A 17,976-nucleotide genomic window follows, 5' to 3' on the forward strand; every position below is an offset into this window, starting at 1 on the left:
TGCGGAAAGACGTCATTGATACAAGGGCGTAGGTTTGCTGTAAGCTTTGGTAGGACCTTAAACTTCCACCCAAAAAAAAAAAACCGTAACACAGTGCCCTGGAGCACCAACCCTTTTTGACCAGTGAGGGGGCACCACAAGACACAGATTTAACGAACATCGTTTATGAAGGGGTCACCAGTGACATATAGTGCCTGGGGGCACCGTATTGGCTTACTGCAGTCCCCCCCACCCCAACCATAACTTCATATCCTTTGTATACATGGGTTTTAAATTTTGCTTTCGCCCTGTGAACCTAGCTGCCCACAACTCAACCTTTAATTGTTGGAAACTGCTGCCTGTCGGTCAAAAAAAATAGTTCATGTGGTTGGCTGCCAGTGTCTTGCCCCTCCTCATAACATTGTGTTTACAAACATGGTGAACCTATGTATAAAACCAGACACAGTCATGGGCTACTCAGCAGAACAGTTCAAGAACACTTCAAAAACTACGTGGTGATAAAAAAAAGCAGATACTTAACCTGCACTTGGCTTGCATGTCGTCTGACTCATGCAGAGTTTTCATTAATTCGTGACAACAACTAGGCTATAGCAAGCTTTATAACCACCAGGCCACAGCAACTAACTAGCCTACATCCCAAGTCTCCCTGATAGATAGCGGATCCCCAATTCCTGCGAGTCAGATAAAATCTCCCTGATTTTAGACTATGCAAGGTAGCTTTTTTTCCAATTGGCAATGCGGGACAGAGAAAGATAATGACTCGTGCGGCATGCGTGCCGTGTTTTGCGCGAGCACTGGGACGCCCTGCAAAAGTCCTTGGAAAAATAGTAGGCAGATGTTCTATGCAGACTGGACGATATAAAGGACATGAATATACACGCGTTAATGCGTGTACTAATGTTGTTTGGTTGTCGGGGGTGTCTAGGGTCGATAAGTATCTCCCTGAAATTAGTTTTTGGAACTTGGGATGTCTGTAAGTAGCCTAACTAACTAATTACAACGGGAACCATCACCAACATCTTTCCTTGACTTTTATCATTCCCGTGTTTATTGCATACCTGCCAGGGCTTTGTTGGCTATAGGCCTACAGACAGTTAAAACTTGCACTCGAAAAAGAGGGGAGGAGATATAACACTTAGCTGAAGGCAAAACCATAGAACAAATGCGTTGCGTAATATGAATAGGCTATCGAACTGATGGATCCACTGTAGACTAGGCCTACTTACTGTCGAGGTAGCGAAATAACTTCTTGTGTCAGTCGTCCTTTTGTTTTGTTTTTTGGAGGCGAGAATTTCTCTGAGGCTCATTATAAATGTCAAACTAAGAAGTAAACACGTTTGCCCGAGAGATGCATTCACTTTCAGCACCATGGACCACGCTTCCGCGTGGCTACCTTTGCCGCCCGGTACGTCTGATGTAGCCAATAGCGACATGGGTCGTCATAGCTCAGAATAAACAGATGAATCTCTTATATCATAACTGCTAATTCATAATGTTTTTAAAATTAATGCTACCACTGCGTAGTATGGCCCTACTGAAATATTAAACTAATCAATGTAGATTTTCGTTTATTTATTTAGTTTTTTTGTTTTATTAATAGGGCAAATATTGGTAGGGACTATTTTATATCTCTTGAATATTGGTTGTGACATGTCACGACCGTCCCTACCCAAATCTACGCCCATGATTGATGATCACAGTTTTATTCAATATCTTGTAAAAACATGATTCAATGGTCATTTTCTCATTTGCAATCAGGATATTGAATGGTGGAAGGCCCTCCAAAAGTTGGTCTGTCAGTGGGGAAACTTAATTACTTTCTCCATGGCTACGGGCCAACAACGATGCAAGAGGTCATAAGCGAGAAGAACGAAATGGGTTTAGAAACTAGAAATAGTTTGAGTTGGACCCTATGAGAGAGTGCATGATACTGTCCTTCATTATTCATTTCACTATAGTATTAATCCTTTTCATCATATTTGAATTAATACTTCAATAACATGCATTAAACAATTTATGCTCATCACGTTTGTTAAAAAGTTGTTTGGTCTTGCTGGTCGAGACTTTGTGTGTTCTATGTTGAAAGTGTGCTCTGGAAAGTGTAATTGTGCCCATATCATTCTTATGCAAAAAGTAAACGTTCCTGTTTCAAGTAAATAAAGAAAGCAATATAGAGATACGATTTTCTTTAAAGGGACACTGTGTAGGATTTTTAGTTGTTTATTTCCAGAATTCATGCTGCCCATTCACTAATGTTACCTTTTTCATGAATCACAATCAAATTGTAAGTACTCACTATGACTGGAAAAATTGTACTTTTCATACATGGAAAGGGGGATCTTCCCCATGGTCCGCCATTTTGAATTTCCAAAAATAGCCATTTTCAGCTGCAAAAATGACTGTACTTGGACCATACTAGAAAATATTTGTTTATTACTTAGTAAACTTTCATGTAAAGATCAAATTTGGCAATAGGCAGCCCAGTTTCAATGAGCAGCATAGCTGCAGTACCTTTCTTGTCCATTTCCTGCACAGTGTCCCTTTAAATGTGCCATTGTTTTTGTTACAAAAGTATTAAAGGAATACAAGCATTTTTTTTACTGCATTCATTTATTTTCACGTGAGCAAAGGTGTTGATGTGAAATGAGGCCATTCGGGCATATATTGGCTGATATGATCAGCTGCATGCACATTACACTCTGTAGGTCAGCACAGATGATAATCAAATAACAGTTTCACAGTGTTTCAAAGTATGTCTAGGCAGTTGTCCATGCACGCAAAGACACACACACACACACACACACACACACACACACACACACACACACACACACACACACACACACACACACACACCACACTATCATAACCTCCATCAGTTCAACAGTGATGGCCATGATGTCTACCAACAGACATGAGAGGGCAGGAAGTGTATGTGTTTGGTGTGAATAAACCCATCTCAAAGGATATGAGTGCCCACAGAAAAATACAGTAAGAGATATGCACAGCAATCACCTCAACAGAGTCCCTACAGACTCACAGACATAGACACAGACTCTCTCTCTCTCTCTCTCTCTCTCTCTCTCCTCCCACACACACGCACATACGCGCACACACGCGCGCACGCACACACACACACACACACACACACACACACACACACACACACACACACACACACACACCAGCTGAAAGCCACAAACGTGTCCTTGTATCACCGGAGGAACCATCACTTGCCCGTTTAATGCTCTTTGTGGACACATCACACCTCAATAAGGGTCTGAAAGGGAAACACAATGAAGATGATGACTTTGCTCAGTACCAGTTTCATCATTATCACAGGTAAGGCTTCGTTATTTTTTTTTCTTCTCATCCTAGCATCATCACTGCATTACATTTAACAAGCCTATTTTAGGAGATGTGCAACCCGGACATATACCTTGGAAATACAGAGTGTGGAGTTAATAGAAGAGCTGTAAACAAGAAGTGTGATTAAAACAAAATGCGATCATGTATAGGCTACAAATCATGGGGTGAGAGGGATCTTGTAGTAGCTGGTGGCTTATTGCACCTTTGAGGGTCAATGACGGAAAACATTTCTGACTTACAGTCAATCCGGAAAGTATTCACAGCACATTTCCACATTTTATTATCTTACAGCCTTATTCCAAATGCTACAAATGAATCTCTGTTGTCAATATCCTACACAAATTATTCCATTATGACCATGTGAAAAACAAGTTGTCTTAACAGTCTTGAGAATTTATAAAAATAAAAAAGTATTTTTTTTTTACAAAAGTATTCACAGCCTTTGCTTAATACTTTGTAGAACCACCTTTTACAGCAACTACATTCATATTTCATTTTTAAATTCAACCTTTCAGTACATTGAAATTGTACATTTTGAGTCTGCACCTGGCTAAAATAGATGGGTGTGAGTTTTGAATGAAATCCTATGGAGAGTATCATGATCTGCTTCTGTAGTCACAGTGCATATTGACATGCATGCTTCTTTAGGTGTAATTCAGATTTCCAATGTTGACGGCATCCATACATCGTCAAACCATGTTAGTCCCACAACCATGCTTGACTAGTCAGATGATGCACTTTTTGTGTAAAACTCACTTGTTTACCACCACACATGCTTGACGCCATCTAAAGCAAAAAACACAGATGATGTCCCTTTTAATCCCTTTTTATTTCGAAATGAAAAAATGAATGTAGTTGCTGCCAAAGGTGGTTCTACAAAGTATTACTGTAAGCAAACGCTGTGAATACTTTTGTAAAAATGATTTCTTTGTTTTTTATTTTTATAAATTCTCAAAACTGTCAAGACAACTTGTTTTTCACATGGTCATAATGGAATAATTTGTGTAGGATATTGACAACAGAGATTCATCTGTAGTATTTGGAATAAGGCTGTGAGATAATAAAATGTGAAAAAAGTGAAGCGCTGTGAATACTTTCCGGATTGACTGTAAATCACTTTTTTGTGAGTAGAGGGCAAAGCTAGACAGTCAATATCATCATTATCATCATCATATTCATCATCATCATCATTGTATTACCGAAAAACAGAAAAATACCCCTGCAAGACCTCCGCACCCCACTATGAAGGCACCTGCCCCACTTTGAGAAACACTGTTGTACTACAAATGCTCTTTCTGTTTCTGTTCATTAGCAATGTGTTGGCCTGTTATGGGTGATCTCCTGGAGGTTTCGGGGGTGACAGGAGGCGAGGTGTCCATCAGATGCACCTTCATGAAGGGGTTCAGACATACCCCCAAATACCTGCGGAGGGAACGGCCTGGATACTTAGAGTCACTCATCCAGACGACGCCCGCTGTAGGTCTTTTGTGGGTCCAAATATTATAGTGAATTATAGCAAATATAATAGTGTGTGTGTGTGTGTGTGTGTGTGTGTGCGTGCGTGTGTGTGTGCGAGCCATGTGTGTGTGTGTGTGTATGTGTATGCATCTGATTTTTCAAATATGGCCGCAACGCGTAGGCTCATGTGCTTTTAAACTGAATTTGCCATGTTAAATTAAAGGCTTTTTAATATTTTTCTCAAATCTCAGAGTGCCTCTCCTTTTTCCTTCCTTTTTTGGACTTAATCAATGTACCTGTCAGTCTATTTGACTCGTATAATTATCTTGTTTGTCTATATGTATGTTTGTCTATCTATCATGTTTATGTGGTTGTCTACTGTCTTACAGACGCCCCCTGCTGGGGAGAATATAGAGGTGTCACTGGGAAAATATACACTGAGTGATGACCTACAAAGTGGTGTGGTGACAGTGACCATAGGTGAAAACACATACAGACACATGTACTCTTGCACACACACACACGTACCCACGCACACGCACACACACACACACGCACACCTTTACTGAGTGAATTCACAGTTGTGTTGTGATGGTGGGTGACCAGGTACCTCTACACAAACACTCTCTCTCCCTCTCTCTCTCTCTCTCTCTCATACTGTATAGGTAATCTGAGCATGGAGGATGCTGGAGAATACAGGTGTGGGGCCAACCCAGGTGCGGCCTATTCTCCATTCCACTATATCACACTGCACGTGCTCGACAGTCAAGGTGAGCAGTTGTCTACATCAGTGGGTTCTCAATCTTTTTTTGAACAAGCACTCCCTTGACCTCATCAAAAGCATGCCAATGCCCCCTTGAAACCATCATAAGCCTGGCATTGCACCGCTTAGAATTGAAAAATAAAATTGACTAATTCCCCTCAATGGCAACTACCCCTCTCTCAGCTGTATCCTATCCTATTCAAATTTGAATAAGTATGAAGTACTTATACATTCATCTTTTCTCCAAAAACACAAACTAATCTGTTCTGCACTGCTCCCTAGTGTTAGTTTTGAGCAAGTCTTCAACTGAATGAACGGAAGGTTATATGAATCTCACCCCCAGCAACAGCATCCAAGGCCAGTGTAGTCATCAACAACACCCCTTTATTCTGCTACTCACTTATGCCATTGATTATTTATTACCTCCTGATTTCAGTTAATGGAGCACTGTTCAATGTAACCATGATGATGAAATTACCTTTTATTTTAATAACTTCATACTCACTCCCCATCTTTTTTTTGTTGCCCTTTAGAATCTGCTAGTGTTAACCGTCCACATTCGAAAACAACAGCTGCTGTACCTTCAAAGGCCTCAAGTTCAACTACTTCACCAATGTCACCATTAGGTCAGTGACAACCATCATCATCATCATCATCATCATCATCATCATCATCATCATCATCATCAATTTAACTTATTCTAACATTGTAGCATTTCTTGTTGCCTCAGTCATGATGCACAATGTTAATATGTGAATATATTACAATGTGGATCATTACCATTCTGTTAACAACCTTGCCTCGACAGGCTAAAGGAGTTGAAGTTAGCAAAAAAGAAACACAGTTAGTTCAGTTAGTGTTAAGTGCTAACAGTATGAAACTTGGTTTCATCATCATCGTCATCATCATAACTTTAAAGCCTCCATTTTCCTCATGAATTTAACTTCTTTTAACCTTGAAATATTACTTTTAAAGAGGTAGAAGTCAACACAAAAAACATACTGCATTCTTATGTTTTCAGTTATGGTATAGGCCTAATGCTGAATCCCAGTACATACACCCCTTGGCCCTACGCCTTTCCACTTCCCCTCCGTTTTGCGCGTCCACCTGAAGGGGTAGTGGCGTCTCAATTCACGTTAAGACAGAGGGGTAGGAGAAAGGCAAAGGGCTTTCCACTCCTCCAAACGGAGATTTTCTGACACCACACTCCACACAGAGGGCTACGACAGATTTCCCTGAATGCATTGAAAATGCCTTTAAAAATTGGCGGCAAGCCGCAGCACTCAAAACAGCACACAAGTTTATGTATTTTCGCCGCAATTTAGTGGTAATAATTATTCCATTGTACTAAGTGTAACATTGTCCCAAAGTGTAATGGCCCTTTTCACCGCCATTAACATCAACACAATGCATGGAAGTCATGGAGGTTTTGCAAGCAATATCGAGAGGCTGTTTTTCGAATGGTATGGGTGTCATTCCTTGATAGTTGAAGGGCTATCTCAATTCGTAGGGGTTGCGTTTCAAGCCCTATGCCTTACAGCTCCGTTTGGCGCGACGAGGGCCAAGGGGAAGGCGTAGGGGTAGGGGTAGAAATAAGTAGGCCTAATGGGATTTAGCCTAGGTGTTAAGTGCTAGCATCATCCAACTTGGTGATGTTGTCATGATAATAATTGTAACCTCTTCTTTACCCTGATGTTTATTACCCATAATTCAGCAGGTGTGGCAGGAATATCAGCTGTCTGTCTGATGACAGCTGCCGCCATTACTACACAAGCCTGCCGCAGAGTTCAAGGTACTGTATAGCACTATATACGTACAAATACCCTACTGTATGTCTGAATGTACACATGAAGGTATTCCTAGACGTAGTCTGAATATTCACAAATGTATGCATGCATAAATCAAATGTGAAATTGCTATTCATAATTATCTTGTCACTTTAGTCATAATTCTTACCTTTGTTTTACCTTGCTTTACTAGATATAGAATAGCAGACTTTTCTCTTTCTTTTGTTTATTTATCTACCAGCGTTTTCCAGAAGGCCCAGAACCACTCTACCCAAAAGCCTGTCAGGAGGAATTGTAAGTGTAACCATTACAGCACAAAAAACAAAGTTTTTTCCCTTTATTATAAAGCTTTAAAAAAGTGCTAGAAATTATTTTTGTAAATAATCATGAATTGTAAACAAGACATTTAATAACATTTCATCTGGTTAATGCCTTTTGTTCTTCGGAGGCAAAACATCCATGACTGGCATTTACAAAGATTTGCAATTGTTTTACTTAAAATTAGCTCATTATTTACTACGTGTTAATATGTGTTAATAAAGCTTGATAATGGCCCATACTTATGTTCTACTATACCCCGAAGTGAATTTCTTCACTACGCAATGGCTATGTAATGGCTAATATAATACAATAATATATTATTATTTTCTTTCTTACTGGGTCCTCTGGGAATGACGACTACAAGAATGGTGCAATTTACAGCAACGTCAATTCGATTCAATCAGGAAGTGGAGAGGTGAGAGCAAGGCTTTCTGGGATTTGTGGTCCTTTATCATTGGGGTCCGCAATGACTATTTTATTTACAGAGATGTTTAGCTGTTGACGTCGTTTGAATTATTTCAAACAAATACACTTACTCAGAATTGCAACTTAATTGCTTGTCATTTTCCTTGTGATTGAAAAGTTTTTTTTCTCCTCTCTAGTGATTTTCAACTAATCCAAGACTATAGATTGAAATATGAGGGAATTAAAATGTATAGTTTGTGTCCTCGCTAACATGAAAAACAAAATAATATAATAAAAAATGACAAAGTAACATATTATGTACATTGCGTCTTTTCACATTTAGGAAACTGAGGGGTATGTCAATGTGACTATCCCTGAAGTAAGGGCCACACTCCAGTATCCCCCTACCTCCAGCTCCAGCGTCAGTCCTGAGCCCTCCTCCGACCCAGCCACCAGTCTTGCCAGTACCAGCACCGGTCCCAGGTCTCACTACGAGACCCTACGCTCCTCCACCTCATCTCGTCCTGCTGATGCCATCTACCACACCCTCCACCCTCTTGACAGTGCTATCACATCTGACACTGGGTGTCACACCCTCCACCTTCTCGATGGTGCTACTGCATCCAGCACTAGCTACCTCACCCTCCACCCTCACGATGGTAACGCTGGGTCGGGTACTGACATTCCCCTTCACCTTCATGACGGGGCCACAAGGTTCAGAACAGGGAGTCACTCCCTCCACGACAGTACAGCCACCAGGCCCAGTACTGGGTTGCAGAGTCCCCTCTACCACAGACTCACAGACTCACAGTCCAGTCAGTCTGACTCTCTGTATGATAGTCTTCAGTAGGAGGGATTTGCTCTGTGTTCTTTTGTTATTTTAAGGGCTATTTGTGTCAGTCAAGAGTAGTCCTTGATTTTGAAAAATGGTCCTAGATTCCACTGAAACATAGAACTCTTGTCGTCTAGGGCTTAGCATTGGCACCAGCCAACAAGCTAAATGCTTATAAAACTTGGGGCAGTCATGACCTATAGGATAAGGAGGTGAGCTTTAGATAAGAGGGTTGCTGGTTCGAATCCAATCCTTCCACTCCTTATCTCATTCCAAGAGTGAGGTGCCCTCAAGTAAGGATACTTAACCCTACACTGTTCCAGGAACTTTAACCAATACCCTGTCGGCAGAGGCGATTCTGGGGTCACCTGGGGCCCCAAGCGAAAAAACTAAAACAATGAGCATTTGAACCAAAATCGCCACTTGTTTGAAGTGTGAGTTGTTGTTCACACACAATAGTGGCTTGGGGGCCCGAAGCGGCTGCCTGCCTAGCCTGGTGACAAGACGCGCCTACTGGCTAGAAATGAATGCAGTCTCACCAGCCACTTTGGCAGATTGCTGATTTGGGCAACGGCCTGCTTTTATCTGCAATTATGTGCTTTTTGGGGGGCGATTTCTTGTTTTGTCTTTTAAGATGAGGGGTGGGGCACGATTAAGGATGCGGTGCCGGAGGGGGCCTTACCCAGTGTGTACCCAGTTTACCCAGAGCTTTTACCCCGTGGATGTTTTTTGGCTTTTGCACTTCATAGATGTATGATGATTAAGAAAAAAACTGTCAAACCCTGCTTGTCTACTGTAGAAGCAGAAATACAATAAGAGGAATTAGAGCGTTTGGGTCATTCTCTAGCTAGCACAGTGTGAATACACTATGACTGTAAGAAGTGTGTAATAAAAACTTTTCAAATACGGTAAGTGTAAAATATATTTTCAATTTGTTGTTAAATCCTCATTCATCTTCACATCTACAGTATGTAAGCCAGTATGTAAGACCTAAAGAACTTCAATGTCACCTGAATACAATGGAATGAACATGTCTGTAGCAAGTTTATTTCTTTATTTTAAAAAAGCAATAAATAACACAAGGTAGAAAAAAAAGTTTAAAAATAACACTTCTATGTGGCCTATCTTGTTACAACTGTTTATAATGGCATTAAAGAACAAACAATCAAACAAAAAAGAATGAAACAAAAAACATTTTTTTTATTTACAGTGGATATGTACTTCTGACTTTTGATCAGTTTTCCCATACAACCATTTTATTGGGGAGCTAACAGTTGGCATATACAGAGGTTGTGGAGGTCCTGTTGGAGTTCAGGCTCTGGTAGACTGAATCAGGTTGGATGGTGTTGGGGTTCAGGCTCTGGTAAACTGCATCAGGTTCGATGGTGTTTGTGATCAGGGTTAGGTAGTTTTCTTCTATTTCGTTGGTGTTGTGGTAGAATGTTTTCAACTTGGTGCTGTTGTCCCCTGCATAAAATGCAGTGTTCTCATAGTCCGCGATCGGCTATGAATTTAAAAAAAAAAAATCAAAACCATCATGCTCTGAAATAAATAATTAAATCATAACTTCATATATTATAGAGGGCTCAGTACAATTGAAAAAAATACTCACAAATATGTTTTTTGAATTGTCCTCTGCATTCGACAGGCATTTCACTAAAAAGAAAAAAGGGTAGGAAAAATAGAGACAGTTTAATATCACAATGTAATGTAAGCAAATCAATAACATTCAAAACATAAAACTTCATGTAGTATGACTAACAGTCTGCCAAATCATTGCTTTGTGGCATTGTTGCACTTTTCTTTTCCTAGATGCACTGGTTGTAGTTAGCTCACCAGCTTTGTGTTTGCCCAAGTTTCTGTGCAACACCAGGAATATCACCCCAAGCACAAAAGCTGCCACCACCAAAAGAGACAGAATGATGTTGATGGGAAGGCCTGTGGAACATCAAAGCAAACAAAGACGTTCTTCAATCGCATAAATGAATACAAGTACAAATGCAGACATACTTCTCTCATACAAGAATTATGAAATCACAAACACAGCATTATTTAGGAATTAGAATGGGATTCAAGTAAGGAATAATGGTTAAAAAAGGGAAATCTTCGAACTCTAAAGCTTTATCAGACCAACCGTGTCCCCAAATCATATTATGATAATATATAAATAAGATATAGACAGAATAATAAAATGTATAGACAGAATAATAATAAAAGAGGCAAAATCAGTATATTTTAATCTAAAACTGAAGGATAAAAAGATAATTTCATGATAAAATGAAACTTGTGTGAAGCATGTCGAACAAGATATACAACTGTAATTACCTGTTGTGACACTGGGTGCCGATGTTGTTTGTTGTTGTTTCGCCACAGCAGGTGTAGCTGTGATTGACGTGGTGTCACTTCTGTCAGTCTTGGGAGCTAAAAGTTGAATAAAAGTCACCAGGTTAACATGCAGGCATATTTTAAACTGTTAAATTATTTGTCAGTATTATGGGACAATCATGGCCAAATGGTTATGGAGATTGGCTTTAGATCAGAGGGTTCAAATCCCATTGTCTCACTCCTTATCCCATTCATGGCTGAGGAGGTGCCCAGTCTGCAGCGACTGCGTAGGTTTAGCGACGATGGTTTCGAAAAATGCACCCTAGACCTACACTACAAATTGGTTGTTTGCAATACAATTACCCATGGACAACTATCCAAGCAGCTAACTGACTAACAACTATGCTTTCAAGAAAGGCAACCCAATTTTCCTGCCATGTGCGTTTCTTTTTGTTGATATGTTCTGCCCCAGACACAAGGTGTTTAAATCACAGTTAGTCACTGGTCACTGAGGCATCTTTTCTTCATTCAAAGACGTCAATGTGCCATCTGGGTATTGCCCAACTCTACACTTCTGCTTTTCGCCAATACACTCACTCACCCTCCCCATTCATCTTTCTCTGTCTCTGTCTCTCTGTCTCTCTCTCTCTCTCTCTCTCTCTCTCCTACAACTAAGCCATCTGCATGTGTATATTCTGCACGCGCAGCATATTTTCCGGAAAAAGGGTTGCAATGCACAAGGGCCCCCCATTCTCTGTCTCTCTCTCTCTCTCAAAATGTTTTATTCCAGTACACTCACCAACATACAGATGAATCTCTTCATACTCAGTAAACCGCTTGCTCCTATGAAGTCCACACCAGTAGGTTCCCGAATCGCTAAGCTGGGCGTCTGTAATCAGGACCACCAACGGTACTCCCGCTGCAGGCTGTGTGTGAAAAAATATTTTAGGTTGAGAATAGCCACGGCCAAATGCAGTAGTTCCCAAACTTCTTCTGCGAGGACCCCCAAGTGGAACTAAGAATATTTTATGACTCCCACTCTCCATATTCTTTTTAATTCTATTTTAATATAGCTAGATTTTCCATTAATTGTTTGTCTATTAAAATTGCTTTGAATTGCTATGAAGCCAATAAATCCATTAACCATACAAGTGATTACAGTTACTAACCAATTTATGGAATTATCACAGGTGTTAACTTGTGGTTTTCCATTGGTCCGAGACCCCCCTGCAGAACCTCTGCAACCCCACTAGGAGTCCCGATTTCCTGTTTGCAAACCACTGGGGTTAGGAAGTTGTTTTTCAAATGAGATTCTCAATCCTCAATTAGCAGGTAAGCGCTAAGGTGCGAGGCACTCACCCCACATTGGTCCAAATGGGTATTGGTGTAACTAAGGGTATCGGTCTAACCCAGTGATTGTCAAACTATGGACTGTGGCACACTGGTGGTGCATGAAGGTAGTCCAAGTCGGTCCTGATTTCCCCCCCCCCCAAAAAAAATCTGAATAATATTTGTTGCAGTGTTGTAGTTGACGATTCATTTGAGTTGTGTATTGGGCAGGGTTGGACACCGGACATCTGTGAAGATTTCAAGTGTGCCCAAACTTGTAATGAAAATGTTGGGAACCCCAGTTGTAGTAGAAAAAGGTAGGTCTGCACACTGCCGATGCCTGATGAAGATCCAGATCGAAACGTTGCATTGTAAATAATAAAGTTTATTTTTGGAGCTTATCGGCAGTGTGCAGACCTACCTTTTTCAACTATCTGATTTTTTTGTCTGGCACCTGCAACAAGTGTTTTTGGATGTGCGCACCCTACCCAAAACAACCCCATGCACAGCAAATCGGCCGGTGTTAAATCAACTCCCATAGAGTTAAATTTAACACTTTTCCTGAGTTTATATAATGCTCACCGGTTCCGAGTTAAATCAACACTATGGATAGTGTAAATAGTTTAACTCTATTTCAGTGTTACTTCTTTAACACCCACAGTGTTACATTTTAACTCTATTCTAGTGTATTTTTCACACCAATTTTTCACTTTATGTGTTAACATCTTAACACCCACAGTGCTCTATTTTTAACACATTTGAGTGTTGAATTCCTTACCAATTAGTGTTAAAGCTTTTCACTTTAAGTGAAACATCTGAACACCCACAGTGTTCTATTTTTAACACATTTGAGTGTTGAATTAGCTTAGCTCAACTCACTATAGGGGTTACCATGTAACACTAATTGGTGTTATGTTATACAATAAATACTGCTTTTTCTAAAATGTTCAGATTCTGTACTGCGTTGAGTGCACATTTACATACAGTACATGAAATATACAATCTAAATTAAATTATTAAATTGTGGCACCTCCCATTCCCCACCATGACTGAGACAACTGTGGCATGGAACCAGCTCATCACACTGCTCTATTGAATCGATAGACAGAACTATCCATGACCACAGAGAATCTCAAGCATCTGCAATATGTGCAATATTATTACCATTTGATAGTTGTAGTCTCCTGGATGATAGTTCATTAACCAGTGTACATAGAATACTCTGGTTGAGCATAATTAGACAAACCTGAAATTTCTTGATCAAGTAAGCAACCCTCCAAAAAGGATACCCGCTACCATAATACTCACTACCAACTAAATAGCTAGCCAGCCAACAAACCAGTCCACCGGCCAACCAAAAGAGTCAGTTGTCAGCTAGCCAGCCAAAGAGCCAGCTAACCAACTAACACTCATTTAGTCAGCCAACTAACCAACAAACAAGTCAGCTGTATGGCTAGCCAGCTAACAAACCAGCCATCCAGTCAACCAAAAGAGTCAGTTAGCCAGCCAACCAGCTGGCCAACAAACAGTCAGTTGGTCGGTCAGTTAGCTCACTAACCAACAAGCCGGACAGAGAGCCAGCGAACCAGTCATTTAGGAAAGCAACTCAAGCATTGTGACAGTCTGAGTTTATATAGAGGTGAAAGTTAACCATGTGACCAGAGTAATCAGGCATGTGGCAGCTGCAGGTAGTAATTCAATGAACTTGTAACAGTCCTATGTACTCAAGTGAGGTCAGGTACTAATTGACAGATTGATTGGGCACTACCATTGTTCCTGGTTGATGGTAGGCAATGTCAATCATGTCATGCAGCATTTGACTTTCAATTGTGCAATGGCACTTCACAAGATAGCCTAATTTTGTTTACTAGGTGGCAATATTCTGATTTAAAATTGGATGCTGGAGTTTTGGCGTGCACATCCAAGCCAAAGGCATTAGCAGGTGCCAACTTAAGAAAGTGTTTGTGTAGCACATTGGTTGCAACTTAATTTATTGGAAGCAGAACCAGCAACATTTCCAATCATAGACCTTCTTCTAATTAGGCCTGGCAATTAGTAATTACAATCAATCATGGCCAGGAGCAACCCAAAGTGACATACAGATATACAATATTGGTTACTGTCCCTAGGGTAATGTCGGGTTAGGAGGGATTAGAACCTGCAACTCTCTGATCTTAAGTTCACCTCCCTAACCATTAGGCCAAGGCAGCCACATAATGCACCCAATCATGGCCTAGAGCCACGAAGCACCTGTTATAACCGCACAGTAGTTAACTGTGATATGACGAAAAGTCTCTCTGGATTTCACAGTAACAAATTATGGCAGAATGTCACAGTATGTTACTGTGAAATGAATGCAATTAGTAGCCAGTAACTCCCTGTGAGTTCACAGTAAGATATTGTTACACACTTGAAGTGGGCGAAAGTTCAATGGGAAGGCATGTCAGTTGGGTTGAGGGCTGACGCCTTTACTCAAAGTGATACACAAATATACAAAGTTAGTTGCTGTCCCTGTAGGGTTTGGAGGGATTAGAACTTGCAACTCACTGAATTTAAGTCCACCTTCCTAACCATTAGGCCAAGGCTGCCACATCACACAACCTGGGCCTTCAGAGACTTCATGGACATTTACAGCAAACTATTTAGTCATCAACTTCTTGTTTGCTACATGTCTTCCCATGCTTGGTCATCTCCTTTTTTCTCACTTCCTCATGTCAATATGTACAACCTGAGGGGGAGGGGCTTAGGACATATGGGCTTCAGATCGTGTCCCATCATGCAATGCACTTATGGAGAGCCATTTATCTGGATGGAATATCTTAAGTGTGCTTCAAAATATTACTCCTTGTTATATTCTGTGTTTATTGTAGGGGTTGTACTATTTAAAGTGGTACACAAGAAAAATGACCATATTCCCACCATCATGAAGATGGTCATGTATATCTCCCAATATATAAAAGCTCATTCTCCTGTCATTTGACAGAGAGTGAGGAACATGTAGTCAACTGATGATGGGTGTATACATGTATATCACAAGACATTAAGAATGAAATAATTTGCTGAAAATGTCAATGAAAGGTGTGATTGTAATGAAGAGCCCAACCTGTCTATGACTGAAGTTGTGCCCCAATGCACTAATAATTCAATAGATTCTCCGCCCACACAGTAGTTTACTGTGATGTTTCCTACTTTATCACTTTGGCATGCTGGTTATCCTTGAAGAGCACAGTACAATACTGTGATGTGCAAGTTAGGTGAGAAATGGCAAGTGATACAATGATTTCAAACTAATTTGCTGTGTGCCGTGTGACCATCACAGTAGCATAGTGTACCAGAACATCAGAGTAATTAACTGTGAGATTTCACAGTAAATTACTCTGAAATCCTTGTAAGTTTTTACTGTGCAGATGAAAGAACCGGATGTGGAATGTCACTCTCAATCAGTGTTAGGCAGTTAACTCTTTGAAACAACACAGTGTGCAGAGCTTTTTAAGCACTCCCAGTGTTAAAGTAACACCACAATCAACACCCAGTGACTCCCATTCACACCAGAATAATTAACACCAGTAAAGTCAACTCAAAATAACACTTCCAGTTTTGCTGTGTGTAACCAATACAATAAAGCTGACTATGAGCTGACCTTCAGCAAGAACCTCTCGTCAGCCCGCCTGACGTGCGATCCCTCGACCCGCAAGACGTCCTGACAGGTGTAGCGGCTGTGTCCCTTGCAGAGGTACAGGGCACTGCTGGCCTGGTCTGTGCTGTCAGTGTCTGTGTCTGAGTCTGTGTCCCTGACAGAGGTATCAGTGGTGGGGAAACAGTTGATGAGCACTGTTCTCCCCTCCACTGCAGTGACCCTGAGGGATGAGGCCACTGCAGCACAACCTGTTGGGGTAGAGGGGGAAAGATAGATAATACGTTATCATTTAATTATTATATAAGTCACTTTGGGTAAGAGTGTCAGATTAGTGTAATGTAATGTACCGTATAAGAAAGGTCCCTCACATTGTCCACTCCTCCAGAAAGTCACTTTAAAACGTTTAGATCCTCTGACTTTCTTGTTGTATTAACGTTACTTGCTGGTGGTCTGTGTGACCTTTCTTACACTTGAGTGACAAATGATACACCTGTGCAACCACAGGGCTACACCGACCTTCTTGAATTGTATAAATATCTTACCTATGCACAGGAGCCAGGTGGTTACAGACAGGTGATGGTTTAGTCCAAAGAAGGCACAATGCATAGTGCTGAAAGACTTGGCCTCTTTGTTGTTGTCGTTGTTGGGTCTTGTCCTTGGTCTTTGTCCTTGTGTTCTTTGTTGACTTTTTGTTTAGTTGTAGAGTACAATTACAATCTGAATTGATCCCAAAGGAAATTGGGGGTGAAATGGGAGAAGGTTTTGATCCCAAAGGAAATTAAGCATCCAAGGGATTGAAGGTTTAGTCCTTTGTTGCTGGCTTCTTGGTTCAACGGTTTGTTGCAGTGTTGAGATCAAGCTGTCTTTGTGCTACTGTGCTCTTATTGCTTGCTCTTGGGTCCTTCTGGATTACCTGCTGTCTCTTGGTTACTTTACTCTTGGTTAAGGTCTTGATGTTGTTGATGATCTGATGTCTTGCGTCTTGTTTCTAGTCTTGAGTCTTGACCCTGGACTTTGGTATTGATTCAGGTTAATTAGGTCTTGGTCTGGACCTTGGTTCTTGGTTCCTCCTTTGTTGATGGGCTCAGGTCTTGGGTCTTGTTTGTTCTTTTGTTCAGGTTGTGGGTGTTGCCCCGGGTCTTGGTTTTCGTACGGGTGCTTTCTTCAGGTCTGGGGAGTTGCTTTAGGTCTTCTGTCTTGGTCCACAAGTTGGTGCTTTTGCTCAGGTCTTGGTCGGTCGTTGATTCAGGTCTCAGGCTGCTATGCCACAGATACTACGGTGGAAGGGGCTGCACATTGTCTGTCGTCTGCTTTTGTCTGCAGGGAATTACCCCCTTCTCTGGCCTGTCTCCTTAAAAAAAGAGGCCATCTGACGTAACCTTATTTGGAGACTTCTGCTTTTGTGGCGTACCACGACTGTCTGGGCGGTTGGCTGTGGCTTTCCCCAAGACACATATGCACATGTGTGTGTGTGTGTGTGTGTGTGTGTGTGTGTGTGTGTGTGTGTGTGTGTGTGTGTGTGTGTGTGTGTGTGTGTGTGTGTGTGTGTGTGTGTGTGTGAGTCCACCAAGACACAAACACAAAAATTGCCATGTGTCCATTGAGCATACACACGCACGCACGCACGCACACACAAACACACACACACTCACACTCACACTCAAACACACACACACACACACACACAAACACACACACACACAGTCCCACTTCCTTGTAGTTTGTCTTTTCTTTGTCCGTTTTCTCTTAG

The 17,976-nt window shown here is 41.1% G+C and overlaps 1 protein-coding gene across 1 annotated transcript; it reads right to left on the bottom strand.

Annotated features, from left to right (window-relative positions):
* Positions 1-10,679: 10,679 nt before the first annotated feature.
* On the bottom strand, positions 10,680-16,869 carry LOC134458079 (uncharacterized). The gene is made up of 5 exons (XM_063210190.1): positions 16,769-16,869; positions 16,230-16,474; positions 12,060-12,186; positions 11,261-11,356; positions 10,680-10,873 (listed from the first exon to the last, which is right to left on the bottom strand). Exons 1-5 carry the CDS (start codon positions 16,830-16,832, stop codon positions 10,680-10,682), a joined length of 726 nt encoding a protein of 241 aa, XP_063066260.1. The 5' UTR covers positions 16,833-16,869.
* Positions 16,870-17,976: the final 1,107 nt, after the last annotated feature.

Source organism: Engraulis encrasicolus, chromosome 1 (genome assembly GCF_034702125.1).
Source record: "Engraulis encrasicolus isolate BLACKSEA-1 chromosome 1, IST_EnEncr_1.0, whole genome shotgun sequence".
NCBI classification, from domain to species: Eukaryota; Metazoa; Chordata; class Actinopteri; order Clupeiformes; family Engraulidae; genus Engraulis; species Engraulis encrasicolus.